We start from the raw sequence: 23,505 nt of genomic DNA, 5'->3' as shown, positions 1-23,505 counted from the left end.
CTTATTTACCTAAATGCCACGGTGCTGAACTTATTTCCTAAACTCCCACGCAGACAAGTTCGTTGGGTGTAGTAGCGAACTAGGCATGATGATGTGTCAGCAAACTTATGGTGCCCAAGTTCGTTACTGACACAGGCGAACTTGGGTGCAATAAATTCCTCACCTGTCAGGCCACGTGGCTTGCACCCATGGAAGGTCGCTGGCCACATCAGCAAACTCTGTGTAACGGTTAGAATGCCACGTGGCTGACATGCCAAGTTCGCTAGGGGGCAGCGAACTTGGCGTAACGGCTATTTTTCCGAGCCTATATAAACCCCTCCCCGTGACCCCTCCCCTCTCTCTCTATAATTTTTCTTCTCTCACTCTTCTCCTTTCTTAATTTTCTTCCTCTGTCATTTCCATTCTTTCTTTGTCTTCATTTGAGGTTAGTCATCTATGATTTCTTTCATTTTTTACAGTTTGTGATTGTTATTTAATTGTTGTTACTTATATTATATATAGGATGAAACATTAGGTTAGATGACATATTATGTGCTTTATTATTTTAATGATTTTAATTAGTTTAGTAATTGCATGTTAATGTTAGTAGTTAAATATTTTATAGTTTAATTAATATATTTAATAACTTTTTTATGTGCAATATTTATTTAATGTATTTAGGTGAGATAATTTTTATATTAATGTTGTTATATTTTATATTTAATAATTTGTTAATTATGCATTATTTTGACATTGACTTATAATATGTATGATAATCTTATTAGGTGTAGTAATTTATATTAATGTATTATTTAATAATATCCTTTTATTTGATATTATTTATAGGGTTGAAATTTAGGTTAGAAAAAATATATTCTAATGGTGTTAGATTTTGTATTTAATAAATTCTTCATTATGCAATAATTAATATATTTGAATTAATTAACATTATTTAGTTATAGGATTGAAAAATAGATTATAAATTTTTTTACTGTAATGTATGTATTTATTTATTAGTAATTAGTATTTATTTTTAGCTATTATATAATTTTTGTTTAATATAATATATATCTTTGTATGCAAGTATTTATTTTGTAAATATAATATAATTTAATTTAAATATAATATATTATATTAGAGTTACAATATTGATTTATTTATTTCTTAGTAATTAGTATTTAATTTGTATATATTATTTAATTCTTCCCTAAACATCATATATTATTGTATTTTATATAATATATTTTATAATTTATTATATTATATAATTTTTGTATTACACAATTAATATTTTTAAATTATTGTATTTTATAATTTTATTATGCAATTGTTGTTACTAATAATCAGATAACATTATTTTGTTATAGGTTTGAAAATACCATTGTAGAATATTCTTTGTGTTATATTATTTATTTATTATGCATTATTATCCAAATTTTAGTATGTCATTAGTAGTGTTATTAATTATTGTAAGTATATTAATGTGGTTATTATTTATTATTTAGTATGTAACATTCAATTATGATTTTGAATTGTAGAATAATTAAATGTATGTTGAATATTTATTCATTTCTTAGTAATAATTTATTTATATTTTGTAAATAGATCCATGGAGCAGCAGGACCCACACGAGACTTTCATTGACCCTGGTCGATCCTCGCGTTCTCTCTTGACGTTGCAGGACAAACACATCTCCACGCATGTGTGGAACACATCAGGCGACGCAAATCCACATGATCGTGTCCTCAATGTCAGACATGCTGCTTCACCCGATCATTTGGATATACCCAAGGATATCCACCCTTACCTTAGGCAGGCAGGGTTTTATCACGTTGCGCGTCTGCGCAACCATGAGGTTAGTGATTCTTTGCCTTTTATAATAGGTGAAATAACATATTGTATGTTTAATAATTTGTGAAAAAATGTACTTTTTTTTGTCAGATTGATCACTCACTCATCTCGGCCCTTGTTGAGAGATGGCGGCCTGAGACGCGCACATTTCATATGTCGATGGGTGAGGTTACAATTACCTTAGAGGATGTCCACCATCTGTTGGGATTACCCACAGATGGAGAGGTTGTGTGTGGCCGCGTTGGAGGCCATCCCTTCTCGGTGCTGGTTAGAGATTTATTGGGCGTAGAGTCAAAGCGAGCGCGCGATCTGTATAAGAACCAAATTTCTCTGACAGTTCTGAGGGAATAGTTTCTACATTACCATGAACATGCTGGCACTGAAGTTGGCCGTATGAGATACACACGTGCTTTGATCTTGCGCATACTGGGTGGTTGCTTGTTTGTTGAGACTGCATCGAGCTTTGTACATGCGTGGTATCTGCTATTTCTGGATGATTTTCAATGGACGGGGATGTATTCTTGGGGTTCCGCTATGCTGGCTACCTTGTACAGGGAGTTGTGCAAGGTTACTGACTCACGACGATCTGATATGGGGGGATGTGCTCTGTTACTACAGTTGTGGGCATGTACGCGTTTCCCTACTATCTCACCAGGACTCCCTGAGATCACTGACGCGCAGGCTATTCTTGGGGCCAGGTCTCTGCCTTTTATACTTTTTTGTTGTCTTGCCTTCAATATACAAAGTTGTTTTATAACTCCATTTTTTGTGTCTATGACGTTAATCAGTAAAATTATTTTTCGTATTGTTTTGCAGATTTAATGTCTACACCCAGAGACGGTTTCGGTTCTCCCACATCAGACGCTATCGTCATCACATTGACGTTATGCCTATCCGCAGGATACGGTGGAGGCCATACCAAGGATTCGCTACACATCATCCATCGTCCGAGGAGTCGCGTAGATGGTTAGCTGTATGCCCACTCATACACTATCAGATCGTTGTGTACCAGCAGCCCGATAGAGTGCTCCAGCAATTTTGTTTTAGGCAGCCGATACCTAGCGATCCGTTGCAATGTTCTGAACTGCTTACTATCACCCTTACTGGTAAGGGTGACGTAGACTGGAGGGACCGACATGGACTGTATATAGCGCAGTGGTATTCCAGGGATGCCCTTGTTGTGCAGGGTTTACAGCCGGACGAGGGATATGGACATCTTTCTATCAACAACACGTACATTCAGTGGTATTTTGAGCATACGCGCAAATGGATGATGCAGAGATCGGCTATTCATTCCCATGTGGTATGTTATCTTGAGACGTTTCATTATCGTTTTGAGAACTATTTTTTTGACATAATGACATCTCATGTTTAACATTTTTCGCAATATAGAGTGATCGCATAGAGACTGTTGTTCATATGGCATCGGACGAGGCGCAAGGAGCATTCACATACCGTCAGATATATGATGAGGCCCTTCAGGCCATGTCTACGTTCGCTGAGTTTGGTAGACTTACCGATCCTGGAGAGCCCGTACCTCCGCCAGTTGTGGTCCAGACAGTGGAGCCTCCTCGTCCTCCGCGTCGATCCCAGCGTGCACGCCACGAGGGATTGCCACTACATCATCAAACTCCCGTAGCGGCTGACCGGCCTGTGCATGTGCAGTCTCTTCCACCACGTCCTGTCGGACAGTTTTACGCACCAGCGTACCCTTCAGGTGGCCCGTCACAGCCGTATTGGTGGACTTCGCAGTCAGTCCCTCCCACTGGCACCTTTAAGGACCTTGTTAACACACTCTAACAAGTTTGTAGTCATGTGGCCAAATCGTCTTCCTTCAACATCGTACGATATACTCCATTTTTCCTTTGGAATTCGATCAATCCATGCTGCAATTTATGGGCTTGATTCTTTAAATTTTTCCAAACCAGCATCAAAATCCAAACGCGACGTAGTATAACCTGACGCATTAAAAACCATTCATTAAAACAGAATTAATTAAGAAATAAAGTCCCTTGCAGTATCAAATAATCAAAAAGGCGCAGAACAATACCTAACTTCTTTAACTGCTTCTTCAACAGGATATTTTTGAACTTATGATTGAAATTACTAGCCACATGTCTCAGGCAAAAAACATGGTAAGCTTTCGGGGGTTGCCACCCTAGATTAACATTATTGACGGTCGTTATTATACCGGCATGTCGATAAGAAACAAGACATATCCCGTCTTTCTGAGTCACATGGATTCATAACATCGCCAAAAACCAGAACCAGTTGTCAATATTCTCACAATTAACAACAGTGAAAGCAACAGGCAGGACATAATTGTTACCATCAATGGCTGTAGCAATCAATAGTGTTCCGCAGTATTTTCCACACAAGTGTGTCCCATCGATCTGGAGCATAGGCTTACAATAATTAAATGCATCACAACACTGTTTGAATGTCCAAAAAACCCTTTTGAACACCTTGTGCGAGCCATCGAGGAGACCATCGATCCTATGTTCATTCACGTCCAGTTTATAAGCAGACCATGGGGGAAACAATAACATATAATCCAACCATCTCGGCAGGAATGCGTACGACTCATCCCAATCCCCAAAAACCCTCACAACTGCCTTCTGCTTTGCTTTCCAGGCCTTTCTGTATGATATATGAAATCCTAGACACGATGCAATCCTTTCCTGAATTAAGTCAATCTTTACGCTAGGCTCTTCACGCACCATTTCTGCGGTTTGACAAACAACACCATATTAGTGTTACGAAAAACGGTATTTATTGAAACATAGAGAGGCTGGTTGACTTACCGATGATCAATGAACAAATGAAATTAGAGTTCAGTTGTTTGTGATCCTGTGAAAGTGTTTGACTAACACATGTATGGATGTTGTTCCATATGCCTATTATCCATTCATGACCGCCTTTTTTAAGATATGCTCGCATTCTCCATGGACAACCATCATTGTGATTTTGACAAATCATTATCAACCTTTTCGTATCACTTTTTAGCACGACAGTTGTGCGATTCTTTGCCATACAGTATTGTTTGATGGCCATTTGTACATCCTGTTTGCTTTCAAACTGCTGGTCCTTATTGAGTTTTTGACCCATTTGCCAATTTGGTACTTGTGCCCCTTGCATGTCATCAATTTCTTGATCGGGGTGTGCCCAGTTAATGTTCGTGTAAAGTGGTATTTGCGCCCAAAATGGTACACTATCCTCCCCTATTTGACACAAGTTCGAATTTCGTTACTATTATCATTTCAAAAAAAAAATTAAAAACAACAGTAAATAACCTTACCTGGAGCAGGCGGTGGGTCATGCGTACCAACAATGCCCGGTGATGGAATCGGTTCAAACAATGCAGTAGACAGCTCCATTTCGAAATCACCATCAACATCTGTATCCGATCAATCACTGTCAGGGACAAGGCCTTCAACAACATCTTCCTCGAAACTATCAGTACGCCATGACAGATCATACGGAGCAGGAATCACATCTAAAGGCATTGTTAGTGGGGGTGATGGTGGTGGGGGTGAGACATGCATATAATTTGCAGTTACTTGCGGCTCCTTGTTAATGTCTATAGAGTAACTGGTTGGGACAAAATTTTGAGTGCTTTCCTCTCCATCGGTGTTTAGTTCCGCATACAACTCGATGTATGAGGACTCCTATCCATGCTATCGAAATGCGTCAACTACTAATGACACATCTTCATCTTCCACCACCTCCACAGCAACCCATTGCACCAGGTTACCAGAAGCACATCTAGCAATCAGTCGAGACAGGGATTGACCTCGTTGTAATCTCAACTTCTTGTATATTATTTTCTTCAGCTCAGTATATTTGCAACGCGAACTCATGCAGAAGATCTTCGTATCTCCTTCAAACACTTGACCGTTTGGTCCAAAATATCTTCTCCCAATGTAATATAGAAGGCATATTACATCGTTGTTACTCTCACTCATTATGTACTGAAATAGCAAAAAAAACCAAACAGAAATGGAAACTTTTAAGAAAAACGGACGAGAATGACTTTGGGAGAGGAATAAGGATGTTTAAATATCACTGAGTTCGCTTCCTGGGCCAGCGACCTATAACTGTCGGTAGGTAGTTCGCTTACCCAAGCAGCGAACTTCTAAGGGACAACCATGTGGCACGAAGTTCGCTACAGTGTCCAGCGAACTGCGTCACTGGCTGCCACTTGTCACCTAGTTCACTGGGCATTTCAGCGAACTGTGTGCCAGTTGACACATGGCAAGGAGTTCGCCTGGACCCCAGCGAACTGTGTAGGGGTCAGACACATGGCAAATCAAGTTCGCCTTGTCTATCAGCGAACTCATCATACGTGTCAGCATTTATTGCACCCAAGTTTGCCTGTGTCAGTAGCGAACTTGGTCACCATCAGTTTGCTGACACATCATCATGCCTAGTTCGCTACTACACCCAGCGAACTTGCCTATGTGGCAGTTTGAGAAATAAGTTCAGCACCGTGGCATTTAGGTAAATAAGAGTTGGAACAGTGGCACAATGGTCACTGTTCCTCAAATCCTGATGTCTAATTGGGTTTATACTAGATTAACAATTCTTAGGTCTACACTTTGTTTTATATATATATATATATGTGTATCTATATATATATATATATATATATATATATATATATATATATATATATATGTATAAAATCATTTGACACCTCAACATCATTTGAGGGGCATTAATTTTGCCTTGATCAACTATTCTGATTTGAAAGTATGTGACACCGTTGATCTGTCTTGATCTAATGACCCTCGGTTGAGATGTCAAAATTTTGGATTGATATTGGTGTCAAATTAAAGGATCTTATCACCCACACAGACACACACGCATATATATATCACTTTTAAAATTCATTTTAAGTTTGGTAAAATATTGATTAAAAATATATATTTGAAGTTAATGGCGGAATACTTCTGCAACAAAATATATTATAGCACTTGTTTGGTTTAAGGAATTATTTTTTAGTTTTATTTGAAAATATGCTTAATTTCAGTTCCTAAAAATAATTTTTTGTTTTTAAATTTTCTTATATTAGAAATCATGTTTAGTTTGTTAAACTCAACCATTTGTAGAATAAATAAATAAATAATGATACGGCTAGGGGTGAAAGTGGGCTGAGCTGGGCCAAGCTTTGTCCCGAAAAGCCCAAGCCTACGTCAAAAAATTTCAATTTGGCCTGGCCCAAGCCTAGTATGAGTCTAACTGTTAGCCTGGCTTGACCCGTTTATAAAAAAATAAATGGCCTGTCTTGACCCGTTAGCCTGTTGATTTTTAATTTCCATGTAGAACCATGAATCAATTTTACAAAGTACTCAAATTCTGTTGCTACACAAAAAATCATAATTTCAACGTCCAAACAGAATCATGAATCATAACAAAACTCATACAATATGTATTTAATTCATTTTCAAAAACAAAATGCTCAAACTAAATAATATATATTTCATCAGATCCAACAAACAAATCCATACTATGTAAATTAAAATAATTACACGAATTCAACAAACGCATCATGATGCTTGTAGTAAGTATAACATTTTCCAAAAATCTTTTAATATATTCATATACATAATCAAACATGTTGAGATGTTGATTCCTCCTATATAAGAAATAAAGTAAGATTTCTATTAAAATATAATCGAATATAATTAAGTTATAAATAATTGCAATTGATTAAATTTATATCTTTTGTTTTTTCTTCAAGGCATACTTATTATATTTTATTTTATTTAAAATAAATAGTACAATATAGGCCGACCTGTAGGCTTATAGACCCGACTTTTTGAAAGTGAGCCTACGACCTTTTTATTTAACAGACTTTTCTATGACCCAAGTTCGGCCTACTATACAAATTATACTAGGTTAAGTATGACCTGATATAGGCTGAGCTGTGGGTCCTTATAGGCCGACCCGACCCAGTTTCATCGCTAGATACCGCACTTCAAACATTTTGCACCATTTATGATTGTCGCAATTATATTTTAGACACAAATGATTTTTTCATATCATTTTCCTTTTAACTGGTTGTGGTCAAAATAATTATGGAAAGTATACTTGCATTCAGACCTCAGATACGAGGAACAAAAGTTATAGGTATGAATGAAGAATGAAGATCAGGTTGTCAACTAAGTGGTTGATAAGTTGGTATTACAACAATGGTATCTTGAAGTCCATAATTTTAATATATATTAGTTATTGAACACTATTTCTTTTATGTTTACTTTGAATAATTCTAAAAATCCAAGTCTCCGCTATATTATTTTTCATTCCCGTTGAAGTCAGTACAATGACATCATTACTGACAGCAAGGAATGTTGTCGTCAATCTACCTTCCTTTCAGACATATTTTATAATATGTAACAATGTTATTAAAAATTGCATATATATATATATATATATATATATATATATATATGAGATAGGATCCTTTGACACCAGTGTCAAATTTAAAATTTGACACCTCATCTAAGAGCCATTAGATCAAAAAAGATCAATGGTGTCACATGCTTACAAATCAGAGTCGTTGATCTTTTTTTATCTAACGGCTCTCAGATGAGGTGTTAAATTTGACACTGGTATCAAAGGATCCTACCTATATATATATATATATATATATATATATATATATGAGATATGATCTGTTGACACCGGTGTCAAATTTGAAGTTTGACACCTCATCTGAGATCAATGGTGTCACGTACTTACAAATCAGAATCGTTGATCTTTTTTGATCTAAGGGCTCTCAGATGAGATGTCAAACTTCAAATTTGACATCGGTATCAAAAGATCCTGCCTCTATATATATATATATATATATATGGTATTGTTCTGCCTAAATGACAGAGATGTCCAATTATAGATTAATATGTTAATATTGGATCTGTTTGTCCTCTCCCAAGTACTTATAGGGAAGATAGCATAAAGATCAGCGGATCACTGTACACTATAATATAAACGACATAGCCAAAGGGTGGAGTGTGTGCATACTGACAAGCTAAGAGAGAGGGTTTAGAATATCTGTACCTTATTGGCTTAATCCCTTATTTATAGATGGGTTACCGGGCAAGAGTGGACTTCTGGATCTCTTAGGAGTATTATGAGTCCAATTGTTGCTACATTATTGCCGTAATAGAATAAGTATAATTAAGGAATATTTCCTTAATTCTCTCTTAGCGATTAGTCCTATTTGGACTTTATAGAATGTGAGCATTTGTTAGGTTCATAACAAATACAAATAATAATTTGACAGTTTAATTATCAATATTACTATTTGATTTAAATATTGAGGATAAAATTAGATGCTACACTTACATAAATTATAATTATGAACTAACATAATAGTATTTACCTTCTTTTTCTTGGCAATTTTTTCATTTTTGATGCCACGTAAGCTCATTTATTATAATTTAAATTCATGTATTACGGGATCAATTTCTAATCTTCTGTATGCATGCACACCATGCAAAAGGAAAAAAAATGCCACGACATGCATGATTCCAGTCCAGTGAAGAATTCAACACAAAACTTATCAGAATAAGTGAATAAATAATATGAGGACAATGATGGACGAAAGAATAATGCAGGTTATAATAAAGTAATTAATGTCACACTGAGAGGGAAAGCTGTGATGCAAACCATAAAGTTTGGTCTAATAGTGAGGACTTTGAATATGTTGTATTAAGTTATGTTTAATTCATTAAAAAAAAAAAAAAACCTGTGATATTCCAGATTGTTCAACAAGCTCTCCATTTTTTTTTTCTTATACATTCTATTTCCACCTAAAGTCACATTACCTTAATACCATATTATAAAAGCCAAAAACTTTTCATGTAACGTTTATCTCCATTAATATTCCAAGCGGTCCCAATTAGAAAGAACATAACAACAGAACAAAAACAGAGATGGGTTGTTGTTTCAGTGGCTCAAAAACACAACCACCCATGGAAAGAACCTCCAAGTCTGTTGTTTCCGTGGCTAAAGAAGTTCTGATACAAATTCCAGGATGCAGAGTTCATCTGATAGATAAAGGAGAAGCTGTTGAACTGGCTCAAGGCCAGTTCATAATGATGAAAATCATGCAGGAGAACGTGCATCTAGCTACAATCATAAAAGTAGGAAATGATGTTCAATGGCCTTTGACAAAAGATGAACCAGTGGTAAAGGTTGCTGCTCTCGATTACCTGTTCACATTGCCTTTGAAAGATGATGAGCCTTTTAACTATGGTGTGACCTTTCCAGAACATAGTCATGGAAGCATGAGTTTGCTGGATTCGTTACTGAAGCAGCACTCTTGCTTTTCTGTTTCGAAACGGAGCAATGAGAATAATTATCTTGATTGGGAGGAGTTTGCTCCGAGGGTTGAAGATTACAATCATTTTCTGGCCAAGGCAATTGCACAAGGGACTAGTCAGATTGTTAAGGGTATCTTCACGTTGGCTAATTATTTCACCAACCAGGTTTAGTTTTCTACTGCTTTAACCTTGCTTCAACCCAAAATTTTAAGGTGTTGGCTGAGGGTCTTTTTAATGATTTATATTATATTCTGTAACACACCCCCTCACGCAAGAGCCCTTTGAGCTTGAAGCGTGGATATGGCACAAACCTATTATTGGTCTGCCTTGTGCTTTTTTTAATTCCACCTGAAAGTGCGGGGCAGTGAGGATCGAACTCGTGACTTCATAGTCACTGAAGCTCTGATACTATGTTAAAGAACTATTTCAACCCAAAACCTTAAGATATTGGGTGATGAGTTTTTAATGATTTATATTATATTCTCTAATAACTTTCTACTTCTTAATTCTTATTATATGAACCTTGTACTTTCTTGAAGCTAGGAAAAATGCATGTGTGTGAGTTATGTCAAGGTTTGAGACTTGTGACCTACATGTGGGTTTTCTATGGGCTTGGAAAATTTTGAGAGGGGCCAAAAATTTCAAAATTTACAATAGCTTATACAGAGTAACTCAGTAATAAGTCTATATATATAGCTAGATTTGAAGAATTTTCTAAATTTTCTTTATACATAAGGGGTAAACTTATGTTATACTATCTTTCTTTTAATGTAATTTAAGACAAATGTTTGATGAATTTGAGGGTGACATCACCCCTCTAGCCCTGGGCCCCACCATTTTTGGGGATCTCACACCTCAATAGTTAGTTCTTGGAGTGTGTTTGATAATATGGAGAACTATATATGAAATTCTCACTGAACAGCTAGCTTTTGAGTTGGGTAGTAACTAGGAAGTGTAATATTATAATACCTTTAAGGTCTGAAATGTTATGTTCCTATAGGATTTGTTCTTCTTACTAAAAGAAAAACATTAGTTTATACTTGATTTGAAAAGTAATCACTAAGCTTTTCATCCAAAACTTGTTTTGAAAATCAGGTTCACATAGGAGTGGAAACGATCCTAAATAGTGCTGCAGATAAGAAAAATGTTGGAGTAGGGAGGGAAAGCACGAGCAACAAAATTGCTGTGATTAACGAAAACCTCAAACGGTATTTAAAAGTTCAAACTGGACACATATTACCACAATACTCGGTGAACATGTGATTGTTTATATCCTATAAGTAATGAATTGCTGTTAAGGATAATAGTGTTGTCCCTGAAATTTTCATCACACCAGTTTTTAAGGGACACACATCTGACTCTAATTATTTTCTTTTTTGCAATCTAGAGTAAGAATGCTGTCAAATATGACAGAAAATTTAACCAAATCTTTGCTTGATCGTGTTGGAATAATGAGTGGATCAGTGACGTCTCCTGTGGTTCAATCCCAACCAGGACAAGCACTCCTCCCTAGCGAGGTGCGGTTGGCTTCTCTTGATTCATTCAGTAAGTAAAGCCTCTCATAAAACCAAACTTTAAGATCTTAAATAAGGCCAGCATGTTGGGACATTGACCTACTGCCGGTTTTTAAATATAATATACTTGAATGTTATGAAGTCGAATTTTTTTTCCAAACTGTCACGGCACCATAGTCGCTGAGGTAGTATGCTACTATGGACAGAAAACGTGTCACTTCTCCAGCGGCTAGAAACTAAAGTAGCTACTTTATGTAATGACTTTGGGTTGAATGAGTTGCATGTCCAACCGCTGGGGACGTGACACGTGTCCAGTCCATAGTAGCTAATTACCTCAGCGACTATGGTGCAGTTATAGTTTAAATTTTTTTTCGATTCCATAGCATTCAGGTATATTATATTCAAAAAGGGGCAGTACGGTCAATGTCCCTAGCATGTTCTTCCTTATAAGGCTAGCACCAACATCAAATTTTATTCTTTTAAACAAGCAGCATCAACTTGATTTCTATGTTCTCTTTTAATGCCGCAGACAAGGTTTTTGCTGCAGTTGAAGCTGCTGGAAAACAAACCTTTTCTGCCACCTCTCAAGCTGCAACCATAATAGTTTCTGACAGGTAAAAAAACATTACATTGCTTTGAACAATATAGCTGAACTTTATAGTTGGATTACCACATTGGCATCAACTTGATTTCAATAATGTTCTCTTTTATGTTTGGCTTAAATATACTTTTGTTTTTTTGTACCAAAAAATAAATAAATAAATAAACTTTAATTTTGGTTTCTCTAGTTTCACTAAAGTTCACTTTTAGTCCGTTGATTTTATTTGTAACAATGTTACATAGTATAGTTTTTAAATTGATGCAATTTTAGTCCTCTTGCAAATTAATCTTATATAGTGATACTTCACTTTTATCATGTTAATTCTATATATCAGCCAAATCAGTAAAAAAGAAGGCACATCATAAAATTTTATAATACATGAGCAAAATAGTATCCAAAGTTAACAAAGATGCCTTGCTTATCAATATATAACAGGTATGGGGAAGAAGCAGGAGAGGCTACTGAGCATTTCTTTGCAACTACAAAAAATGTTGCTAACACTACATCGAATGTCTCTAAGATATGGATGGCTATTAATCCGGCTTCTTCAGCAACCACCACAGGAGCACTCAGAAATGCTTAGAAATGTTATATATTAAAATCCAATCATGTTGCTTTCTTTATATTCGCCAAAGATATATATACTGCTTATTACTCTTATTAGGTTTTTATAATAAAGTATGTTGTATTGTAGATGAAGAACATCTCTACATGGAAAAGCTCCAAATGGAATGTAAGAGAACAATGTTGCTTTCTTTTCTTAATCTTTTCAAAAAAAATTCTGTCTTGTTCTTAACATTTCATTTACACATTCTTTTGCCTGTAATATTTAATGTTAGGGCTAGGCCCTCCATTTATATAAAATAAAATAAAAAAATTTAATGTTACTTATATATTAAAAGAAGTTTTGATATCAAGAGTAATTTTTTGGGAGGCACAGTCTATTATAAATATTTAAATTAACAATTACCATGTGTAAAGGAATTTTTTAATATCAAATAAAAAAAGCATAGAACCACCTCAATTTGGGATTTTAGGTTATAGTCTATTCAATTTCTAATTTCCAGAAATATCTTAATAATGGCCTTTCTTAACTTGTTTTTAGTGAATTTATCTTTTCTGCAACATTCATGATTTTAGTTAAATTTAGGTAAAGTTTAATTCTTAAAAAAATCATTTGGTTTAAACAAAATTTTGTCTTAATATAATTTTTATTTATTTGTGATTATTTTTTCTTTTTTCTTTTTTCTTTTTTTTAAAGGATTAAATATTTGTCATTTTAAGTAAAATAATAATATTTCACTTAATATTTAAAGGGAAAAACATCTATCTTTTTAAAGGATATAAACTTATATCATTTTATCTATCCTTCAAAAGGTTTTAAAGGATGTTATTCCCATATTTAAATTAAGTGATTTTTTTTTATTAATAACCTTTCATTTTCCTCGATCATGAACTTCGATCGTGTGACGCATCTCTTTTAATGTAAAACCTTAAACCCTAAATATTAAAACAAATCATTTTATTATTTAAAATCACATAATATTCAAATAAGTTATTCTTTTTTCATTCAATTTTTTTTTTCTTAAATAGATTGTTCACAACAGTCCTACGTTGTTTCAGGATCATTATTAGTACAGACATACTTTTTGTTTCCTTGTTGTCATTATGCTTATGATCAGAGACATCATTCGTAGTAATTTGTTTTCTATAAAGTTTGTATAAATTGTTTAGGAAAATATTACTCTCATTCGACACTCTTATGTATTCACAAATTAAGAGTGGAACTCATTCTGTATTTTTTTCTCTTCTTTATTCTCTCTCCTCCAAGTGAGAGAAAAATTTTCTCGCGGCGTTTGGGGTGTGCATGACAATCATTCTATTCCCTAACACTGTTTTTGAAAAGAAACAATTATTTTCTATTTCTGTGCCATGGAACAGTTTCTGAGAAAAAAAATGCATTTGATAATATGTTCTATTTTTATTCCGAGAATGAGAATTGTGTTTGATAACACAACAAATAATATAATAAAAAATAATTCCTATTAAATATAAAAAAATTCTGGATCATCACTTTCCTTTTCACATGGTGGCGACGGCGGCGGTACGATAGTGGTAGCGGTAATGACGTGGTGAAGATAGTGGTGGTGGTTGTGACAGTAGTGGATGCGACGATGGCGGTGATAATGGTGGCGACAGCGGTGGTAGTAGTGGGGATGGTGGTGGTGGAGCTGATGGCAATGGTTGCGACAATGGTGGTGGGTATGGTGGTTGGTGACGGCAACAATGGTAGCAGTGACATGGTGGTGGTGGTTGTGAAGGTATCATGGTGGTGGTGGTGGCAGTGGTTGCGGTGGTGGTAGTGGTGGCAATGGCGTGGTAATGGTAGTGGCGGGGGTGATGTAATGGTGGCGATGGTGGTGGTGGTGACGGTAGTGGCTGTGACGATGGTGGTGGTGGTTGGTGGCGGCGGCGGCAGCGACGACGGTGGTGGTGACGGTAGTGACTGCGACAATAGTAGTGGTAGTTGGTGACGTGGTGGTGATGGTAGTGATGGCGATGGGGGTGGTGGCAGTGGCGTGTGATGGTGATGACGGCAGTGTTTGCGATGATGGTGGTGGTGGTTGATGGCGGTAGTGGTGATGGTGGTGGCGGCAGTTGTGGTGGTGGTTTTGGTGGTGATAGGTGGAGGTGGTGGTGGCATCATGGTGGTGAGGACGACACTAGTGGTACGATGGTGGAGAGTGATTGAGAGGAATAAATGTTTTTCATTTTGTGCCCGAGAACAAAAATGCAGAAATTTTTTTATTCCTTTTTCTGTTCCCCAGCACAAAAATTAAACCGGTTCATCTCGGGAACAAAAAAATAAACTGGTTTTACCAAACGAGTTTCCTATCCATTTCTGTTCCCGGAAACAGAAATTAAAAAAGAATTGATTCCGGGAAGGTTGTCATGCACACCCTTGGTAGAGAAATTTTTTTTTTTATCCGATAATCTCGATTTTCAAAAATATAATTTTTACATTCAGTTTACGATAATATCTGAAAATTAAAAATTTAGAAAAATTCAATTTCCCGAAAATCCTGAGAAATATCGCGTACCAAACCCCGCTCAGAAAATAATATTTTCCATTGTTTATCTATGTAATCTTGTTCCCTCTTCAATAGGGATTTTTGTAACATGCACCCGGTCCATGATTTATTGGATGTTCCTTTTCTCAAAAAAGAAAAATTCTCTTCCATTTATACCCTTATCTTTTTTTTCAAATTCCTTCTCAGTCTTTTTTTCATTCTATTTTTGGACAAATCCCACCAAGGCCGGGACCGTAAAAAATGAGCTCCTTCAATAGGAGCATATCTTTGGTACTACTGTAATATGTACTCCTTTGCTAAAAGTTGAAAATAGTGATGGTTTTGGAGAAAATAACCATACAAGAAAAGATAAAATGATAAAAAAAATATATTATATTTTCTAAATTGAATAAATGATGTACGGAGTCTTCAATATTACTATTTCCCTTCAATAGACCCTTTAGATTTATAACTCACTCCTAAAGACGACGGTTTAGTAACCGCTACAATTTGCAATGAATCCGCGGTGGCGGTAAATGATTTTGCGCAACTATAAAAAAATAAAAAAAATTTGGGCAAAACCTAAAAACTCTTTTCTACAGTTTCAACTTCGTAAACCCTTGTTCTCATTGCAGCATAACGTTCGTCGCAGATTCGAAGCTACTCTGCTTCTCTGACATCAACTACAACAGTGTTGGTAAAACTTTATCTGTTCCACTCTTGTGATTTTCACATATTTTACTACGTTTCCAAATTCTGTCTTTTATCTCGAAGCATTTGTTTTGGTAAATGGAATGTGGAGGTTATGTTTATATATGATTTGCATTTGTGTGGGTTAATGGGAACCAATTTTGTGATGTCCTGTATGTGATCGATGAAATGCCCTAATGAAGTGATACTCTTACAACTAGCTGTGTTTCTTGAATCAAGCAAGCAAAGATGGTTAGTATGAACAATTATGACTAATAGGTTGATTCTATAATGGTTTCAGTGACACAGCAGCGCAGGAGTAGGTTCACATTACATGCTTGAAAATTTTTAAAAGACCAAAAGTAAGCACACTGGCTGATATCTGCAGTTGTTGTCATGAGCTTCTCTAGCTATATTTTCAGTACTTTTAAATTCATGTATTTAAGCATATTCAAAAAGACAAACCTTGGGATAAAACTATCTTTAAAATGTACTCCTCATTTAAAATGTTTTTGCTGCTTTAATGATTTGAAACCTACTTTTTTATGGCACCGTTTAATACCAAGTTGGAGACATCTTAGTTGTATTGGTGTACTTAAAGTTGTAACATGTTGGTTTGGCTATTTTGAGAATTAATTTACAACTCTTATTTCACGATTAGACATCAACCAAGGCATGAATTATTTTATGCACCTTACAGAAAAGTTCCAATTGGAAAATGGTTATGGAAATATGTCCAGAAAAATACAGAAAAGTTTAAATCTGTGGGTTTTTTCACATATTTATCCTTTGCTTGAAGCATCAGGTATTCTCACTAGAAGCCTGGAGCTCTACACTGAGTCTAACCTCCAGTTCTTATGTTCTGTGGTTACTTGTTAAGCTTTCTCAGAAATTGTTTGGTTATGTGATAGACTGATAGTTTATGTTGGAGTCTCGAGTCTATGGGAGTATGGGACTTGATAGCTACCTTTATAAGCTTTCATATGTTTAAATCGTTTTCATGCATTCTTGCCTTTCTATTAAAATATCCTATAATCGTTTCTATATATGGCCAATGTCTTCATTTGTGTGTTTATAATCGTTTCTATATATGGCCAATGTCTTCATTTGTGTGTTTATAATCGTTTCATGTGTTTGTTACTTGACATAAATGTTTCGCGTTGCTTAAATTTAGAAAGAAGATTACAAAGCAATGGATAAGTCATGGATTACGATGCCACAAAATTCACTTGTGTATGAGCAGGGAGTTAGGGGATTTATTGATTTTGCTTTTGAACATGCTTCTGCAAATGGTAAGATAATATGCCCTTGTTCCCTATGTCATTTTCAAGAGTGGCAGACAAGGGATGATGTGTATAACCACTTAACTCGTGAAAAATTCCAAGAAGGATACACTTTTTGGTTTTGTCATGGTGAGTCCAAAATAAGGGATACCAGTAATGTTGCTCGTAGAAATGTTTCAAATGTGATAAAAGACACCATGATTGATGGAGATCCAATCCGAAACATGACCAATGATGTTTTTGGAGTTGATAGGCAACATGAGAATGAAGTTCGCATTGAATCAAATGAAGACATTGGCCAAGGAGGAGGGACGATCGCAAATGTGACTCAAGAAGGGCATGAAGCTAAAGAGTTTAATGAATTAGCAAGAGATGGAGAACAATCTTTGTATGAAGGGTGTGCGAAATATTCTAAACTTTCTTTTATGGCGAGGTTGTATCATATTAAATGCTTATGTGGAATGAGTGACAAGGCTATGACAATGATATTGGAGCTATTACAAGATGCATTTGAACATGCAGATATTCCAAGTTCATTCAACGAGGCCAAGAAAACTATTACCAAGTTGGGTTTAGATGATGAAAAGATACATGCATGTCCAAATAATTGTTTGCTGAATTGGGGTGCAGATGATGAAATAAGAAAAACATGCAAAGTCTGTAACAAGTCCAGATGGAAACCAAAGGCAAAAGGTGATGAGATTATAACATCCGATGATGGAAACAGTAAGAATAAGGTGCCTGTGAAAGTTCTTTGTTACTTTCCGCTAAAACCATGCATACAAATATATATATTTTTTTTGAAGACTTGTTTTTTGTTAATAATGCAGGATATTTGTGATAAAAATGCTGCCAACCGACAGAAGCAAACCGTTTCTCATACTCTTAGGTCGGGAAAGAAACGTGAGCTGGTATAATTTATTTAAACTATTTACCTTTTCTAATTCTAAAAATTGAAGTAGTTATTTCATGATATTAATAATTTGTTACAAAATGTTAGGAAATTCAAACTTGGCTATCATATGATAGAGAAGAAATGTATTATATTGCTAGGACAAATCTTTAGTGCTACGGGAGTACCCAAGTGGGTATTCCCTTTTTCCAAATGCGGGAAATTTTGTAATATGGCAGGAAATTTTTATTTGAAAAGTGGAAGAAAATTTTCCACATTTGGAAAAAGGGAGTACCCACTTGGGTACTAAAGATTTGTCCCTATTGCTCAGAAGAGAAAGGATGGATCTTTTAGCAATGATGAGGCTAGACAAAAGATTGTTAGTACATTTTGTTTTTTACGAGTTTCTACTATTATTGAACATTTAACAACTATTACATGTAAGTCTTGCGTGCTTAATTACATGTTGTTTAATGTTCATTGCAGGAACTCTTAGAGACGCAAACTGACGGGATATCTTCTACAGAAGACATCTATACTGAAGATTTTGGGGAAGAGCATTCAGGACACGATCAAAGTATGGGATTTGATGTTTGCCGCTCCAAGGTCCTCAAATCCACTGGTGGTCCCACAGCAAATGAAATCAAAGAGTTGAAATCAGAAATTGATGCTTTATCGGAACAAGTGGCGTTTCTTGTACAACATTTAGGTGTTCAATTGCCGCTTAATCAGGTAAATTATCACAAGCCTTATAAAATGTTGTCTCAGTTTGATAAAATGTTTGAACCAGTGGTCTTCATGCTTACACTATGTATGGAGCTTGAGGCTTAATTATGTTTGTGTGATTCCTTTCATTTTCTTTTTTTTCTTGCTTCATATGTTTAGTAATTATGTTTGAACACTTTCGTTTGAAAAGTATTGATGTAATCCTTTTTGCTTGGTAATAAAGTTACCATTTGTTCATATTGTCTTGATTTTTCAAGAAAATAATAGATGGAAAAAGAGATAACAAAGAAAGAGAAATGAGTAAAGGAGCAATTGAACAAAAGCGGTGACAGCTCTGAAAAGCACCTTAAATTTTTTGACTATTTTAATTTATAACCTTTAATGTTTGGAAGCATAGGAGTTAGCACAAGAGGCATAGCTTTCTCAAGTAGAGGCTTGCAAAAGATATAAAACGAAAAGAATATTACATTTCTAGTTTTTGTGTCATACAAATTGTGGATAGCTAGCATATAGAAAAATAATAATACATCCTAAACTAAGTTTCAGTGAAGTAAATTATAAAATACATGTTCATATATTGATAGTCTTTGATTTCTTGCACAACACCAGGCGAAACCTGCTGTTTAGGCGGAGGGGTTAGCTTGGAATTTTTTCATGAAAGAATGCAGAAGCTGAAAATTAATGTAGTACTATAAGATAGAGAACAAACAAAACAAAACGTAGCATAAGTGGGAACCCACAATTTTAATGGTGATTAGAAGATCATATACATACTTTGTAAATACTGTAGAGTGGCATCATTTTGTGATTCTTGCGTTGAACATCATTCCTTCTCACTCTTGATTGTTGTAATTTTTTTATTGTCTAATTGCAGGTTACAGACCTAGACTCAAGATGTTCTAGTTCTTCCTATGCTAGTCACGAACCCCGAAGTCAGGGGCCATCATCTCCTCCAACTTAGTTTTTTATTTAAATTGAAGGGATATATAACACTACTAAAATATTAGACTGTTATTTTGTGTTGTTTTAACTTTCATGCAATGAATGAATTTCGTGGTTTTTTCTTATTTTTAATTTTTTTTGTAGGTTTTAATGATTTACAATATACTAGATACATGTATCTTATCAGGTACATTAATAAGTATAATCATCAAAAGTTTGGTGTTTGTCATTTTAAATGACATAAGTTATGTCATTTTAGGAGAGAGATAGACACAAAAACGGAAATCATGGAAGAGAGAAAGTGAGTGGTTTTTTTAATTTAAAATTCAAATTTTCTGTGTATGTATCTCTCTTAAAATGACATAACTTTCTGTCATTTAAAATGACAAACATTTTTCCCATCATCAAAACTATATAAATAAAAAATAGCTCTTAATCATATTTTTATTTGATCCAAAAATTTAATTTCTATTGATTTGAAAACCCCTAATGCAATTTAAAAATATCAAATCAAAACTACGAATCCAATATTTAAGCTTGATGTTTTATGAATGCCATTGTTAGGTCTATCACTAATCATCCATGCTTTTTACTTTACTCTTTTAGGTTATTTTGGTGGGAAATCCTTCAACTTGATACGTCACTAAATGGGAAATATAGCCACAGCCAATATATGTCTGCTAAAAAAAATTGATGGGAAGTAAGTAGGTGGGAAGATGTTTTTGAGATAAGAAAATTGATGAAAGACCGAGGAGTGCCGGTCATTTTTGCTTGGAGTTTTATAGAAATCGATCAAGGCATCCACAACTTTGTTGTTGATGATATTCAGGAGAAATCTACAAAGTCTCAAGTCACCTGGGAAAGAAAATTCAGAATTTTTGCAGAGAAATGGATGCCCCCCCCTTTTTTTTTTTTGAAATAGTACAATAAGGATGAAGAAATGGTTCGTATATTTAGATGCATTCACATGGGACAGTTGAGAGCACTCACATGAGTCAATTAGTTAGGGGGTTAAATAGGGGGAAATATGTTACCAAAAAAAAAATATAGGGGGAAATAGAACTGTTTAGAAGAGAGTGTTTCCCTTAGAAGAGGATTCAACCTCTAGTTATTCTTCATCTCCATCCAGAATAACAGAGAACCCTTTTCATTGTGGTGCATGCTCGTTCATAGCTAAAAAGCAACATTGATTTTAATGCCCTCGTCAATTTATTCAATAATCAGGGGCTATACAGAATTGGGGTTTGATTAAATGTTAAGTGCAATTAGCTATTGTTGAAAATTCAAGTGAGTGATAAAAAATCTCACAATAGGCTAAACATAATACATATAAGTGAAATGATTCATAAATCCAATGCCTTATAATTTTGGGTTGAAATGTGATGATGAGTTAAAAATATAGCTATGTTGTTATCAAAAAAAAAAAAAAAATATAGCTATGCAGAAACGCAAACACAATGTACTATTACCAAGTATATATAACAGATCAAGTCAGTGACCAATGACAATGCACTGCTAAAACAATTTCAGCTTTAATTCACCATACAAGGTAACCGAATTATGCAGCTTTAAAGAACTTTATATGGGACCGAAAGTTCAGCAATTCAAAGGTCAAATATTCACTAGCAGCAAGTGAAACTAAAAACTACGAATTTGCAACAGTCAAGACTCAGACACGGTCAAATATGCCATTCTATCTTCTTCAGCTTGCTCACTGTCTGTGTCTTCTTAAGGAAGTGAAAACAGAGATTCTGTATACATAGCCGCTTTGAATCCATATGGATCAACTGAATAGGAGCAATGCGATAGCGGCTTTCCCTTGTGATCACATTTCACTAATCCCCCACCATTTCTTCCAACAAAATCACCACTTTCTGTACAGCATATGGGGTTAAAGGCACTAATTTTCAGGAAACTTTCCACTTCCCAAGATGAGCTTACTTCGTATTCTTTCATTACCCATATCCAAACGAAACCGACATCTTTCACCGAAATAAACAGACTGAGAAATCCATCATGTACCCCAAGCGACCAATCAGGTAACATATCATCATCATAGTCAAAGTATGCATAAGTATCCTCTGGCAGAAGCATTTCTGAAAAAGTCCTTTCCACTAAATCAAATGCAACAATAACATTCTTGGACAAACCATTACTAAAAGCCAACCAATGAATAGCCGAGTTGAACAGTGAACCCACTCTGGCTATGGCTCTGGATCTGGGATAACCAAAGACATCTATAGAGGGCAAATGGTTACCCTTAATTTTTTTCCATATATTATCTCTCAATGAGAAAATTTTCCATTTAACTTTGTTTGAGTGGGAAGATGATGCTAGAACAATCAAGTAGTCATCCTTAGATGAATCATACCCAAAACCATACAGAAATTTTTCATTCAAACTATTAGACACTGATATCTTTTTGTGAACACCAGTGGATGGGTTCCATATATAGAGATTTTGATGACAATCCAAAAGTACAAACCCTCTGCAGGAACCCATAATTCGAACAGGAAAATCATGCTTTGGATGCAAAAAACCAAGCTTTAATGAAGCAGAAACAGAATCATCGTGATCGTCAAATGATGCATCTAAGTCCATAGATCGAATATTAGAATCAGAAGGCTTAAAGAACAAAACCCTATTGGTGCGTGCCCTAGAAAATTCAAAATGCGATGTTGCAAAACATGGATCGGATATAAGAGATTGCCATGACTTACACACACGCTTGAATCGCACCAGAGACTTCACCGGAACCCTCAACAGGATTTCAATTAACATTTCTTGAGGGACAAACACCGTCTCATTCTCCATTCTTCCTGGTTCTTCCATCTTCTTCATTATCGAGTCCTGCGATTGAAAATATGTTACTATTGTTGGTTTTTATTTTGTTTTATTTGATGGAATAGGATATTCTCACACATTTACGCACAATGTTACGACAACATCTTTACCGTTGATTTCCGTCAATCAACGGTTATCATTTTTCAAATCAAACTCATTAATTAATTATTAATTCGCAATAAATAATAACCGTTGATTGGCAGAAAACGGTAAAGACGTGGTCGTAACATTATGTGTAACATTATTTGTGTGTCACAATATCCTATTTCTTATTTTATAATTATTATTAGGGTTTGTTGTTTATCATTTTAAATGACATAAGTTATATCATTTTAGGAAAGAGATAAACACAGAAAAACAGAAATCATGGCAGAGAGAAAGTTGGTGGTTTTTTTTAATTTAAATTTAAATTTTCTATATATATATCTCTCTTAAAATAACATAATTTTCAGTCATTTAAAATAACAAACACTTGTTATAAAAAAAAAAAATAACAAACACTTTTCCTTATTATTATTGTTGTTAATTAGTTACTTATTAGTCTTTTGAATTTTGTTTGAATAAGTATCGGCATTTTCCATAAGCCTAACAAAGTGATAGAGGTAATCTAGATGGTTTCGATTTTTATGCATTTTATTGTTATTTGGCTTGTATGTGTAATTATCTATTTAATTAAAGTTTTAATGAATAAAATATTAGGTTTACTAATATAGATAATTTATTTATATTGAGCTCAAAATAATATTATTTTAAGACGAAAATTAATTATTTTTGTAATTATA

The 23,505-nt window shown here is 34.8% G+C and overlaps 4 protein-coding genes across 9 annotated transcripts; 3 read left to right on the top strand and 1 right to left on the bottom strand.

Annotated features, from left to right (window-relative positions):
• Positions 1–1,588: 1,588 nt before the first annotated feature.
• On the top strand, positions 1,589–3,630 carry LOC133309479 (serine/threonine-protein phosphatase 7 long form homolog). The gene is made up of 5 exons (XM_061510263.1): positions 1,589–1,834; positions 1,921–2,097; positions 2,182–2,528; positions 2,647–3,133; positions 3,223–3,630. The coding sequence occupies exons 1-5, from the start codon at positions 1,589–1,591 to the stop codon at positions 3,628–3,630; spliced, it is 1,665 nt and encodes a 554-aa protein (XP_061366247.1).
• A 6,140-nt stretch (positions 3,631–9,770) lies between these two features.
• On the top strand, positions 9,771–12,858 carry LOC133309470 (senescence/dehydration-associated protein At4g35985, chloroplastic-like). The gene is made up of 5 exons (XM_061510255.1): positions 9,771–10,325; positions 11,256–11,368; positions 11,548–11,705; positions 12,204–12,288; positions 12,711–12,858. Exons 1-5 carry the CDS (start codon positions 9,771–9,773, stop codon positions 12,856–12,858), a joined length of 1,059 nt encoding a protein of 352 aa, XP_061366239.1.
• Positions 12,859–15,848: 2,990 nt separating this feature from the next.
• Positions 15,849–19,985, top strand: LOC133309575 (uncharacterized). 6 transcript variants are annotated; one of them, XM_061510404.1, is made up of 6 exons: positions 15,849–16,043; positions 17,573–17,716; positions 17,950–18,056; positions 18,150–18,230; positions 18,698–18,943; positions 19,812–19,985. In XM_061510404.1, the coding sequence occupies exons 2-6, from the start codon at positions 17,692–17,694 to the stop codon at positions 19,896–19,898; spliced, it is 546 nt and encodes a 181-aa protein (XP_061366388.1). In that variant the 5' UTR covers positions 15,849–16,043; positions 17,573–17,691; the 3' UTR covers positions 19,899–19,985. The 6 variants fall into 6 exon arrangements, with proteins under 6 accessions (XP_061366388.1, XP_061366380.1, XP_061366363.1 ...); XM_061510396.1 differs by having other exon boundaries at positions 17,573–17,752; positions 17,842–18,056; XM_061510379.1 differs by adding an exon at positions 16,338–16,398 and having other exon boundaries at positions 17,573–18,056.
• A 1,369-nt stretch (positions 19,986–21,354) lies between these two features.
• Positions 21,355–22,721, bottom strand: LOC133309609 (F-box/kelch-repeat protein At3g23880-like). The gene has a single exon (XM_061510411.1). The coding sequence runs from the start codon at positions 22,718–22,720 to the stop codon at positions 21,608–21,610; it is 1,113 nt and encodes a 370-aa protein (XP_061366395.1). The 5' UTR covers position 22,721; the 3' UTR covers positions 21,355–21,607.
• Positions 22,722–23,505: the final 784 nt, after the last annotated feature.

Source organism: Gastrolobium bilobum, unplaced genomic scaffold (assembly GCF_033153095.1).
Source record: "Gastrolobium bilobum isolate Gb01-03AN ecotype WA unplaced genomic scaffold, APGP_CSIRO_Gbil_v1 utg41031, whole genome shotgun sequence".
In the NCBI taxonomy this organism is placed as follows: domain Eukaryota; kingdom Viridiplantae; phylum Streptophyta; class Magnoliopsida; order Fabales; family Fabaceae; genus Gastrolobium; species Gastrolobium bilobum.
Note: the sequence above shows the minus strand (reverse complement) of the source record. Positions and strands in the feature narration are given on the sequence as shown.

Excerpts from the sequence above, each read along its gene's own strand:
- LOC133309479 (XM_061510263.1), top strand. The coding sequence starts at position 1,589 with ATGGAGCAGCAGGACCCACACGAGACTTTCATTGACCCTGGTCGATCC. Across the intron at positions 2,098-2,181 it reads GCCATCCCTTCTCGGTGCTG|TTTCTACATTACCATGAACA; the intron begins GTTAGAGATTTA and ends CTGAGGGAATAG. Across the intron at positions 2,529-2,646 it reads CAGGCTATTCTTGGGGCCAG|ATTTAATGTCTACACCCAGA; the intron begins GTCTCTGCCTTT and ends ATTGTTTTGCAG.
- LOC133309470 (XM_061510255.1), top strand. The coding sequence starts at position 9,771 with ATGGGTTGTTGTTTCAGTGGCTCAAAAACACAACCACCCATGGAAAGA. Across the intron at positions 11,369-11,547 it reads ATTAACGAAAACCTCAAACG|AGTAAGAATGCTGTCAAATA; the intron begins GTATTTAAAAGT and ends TTTGCAATCTAG. Across the intron at positions 11,706-12,203 it reads GGCTTCTCTTGATTCATTCA|ACAAGGTTTTTGCTGCAGTT; the intron begins GTAAGTAAAGCC and ends TTAATGCCGCAG.
- LOC133309575 (XM_061510363.1), top strand. The coding sequence starts at position 17,229 with ATGGATAAGTCATGGATTACGATGCCACAAAATTCACTTGTGTATGAG. Across the intron at positions 18,057-18,149 it reads ATGGAAACAGTAAGAATAAG|GATATTTGTGATAAAAATGC; the intron begins GTGCCTGTGAAA and ends TTAATAATGCAG. Across the intron at positions 18,231-18,697 it reads CGGGAAAGAAACGTGAGCTG|GAACTCTTAGAGACGCAAAC; the intron begins GTATAATTTATT and ends TGTTCATTGCAG.
- LOC133309609 (XM_061510411.1), bottom strand. The coding sequence starts at position 22,720 with ATGAAGAAGATGGAAGAACCAGGAAGAATGGAGAATGAGACGGTGTTT.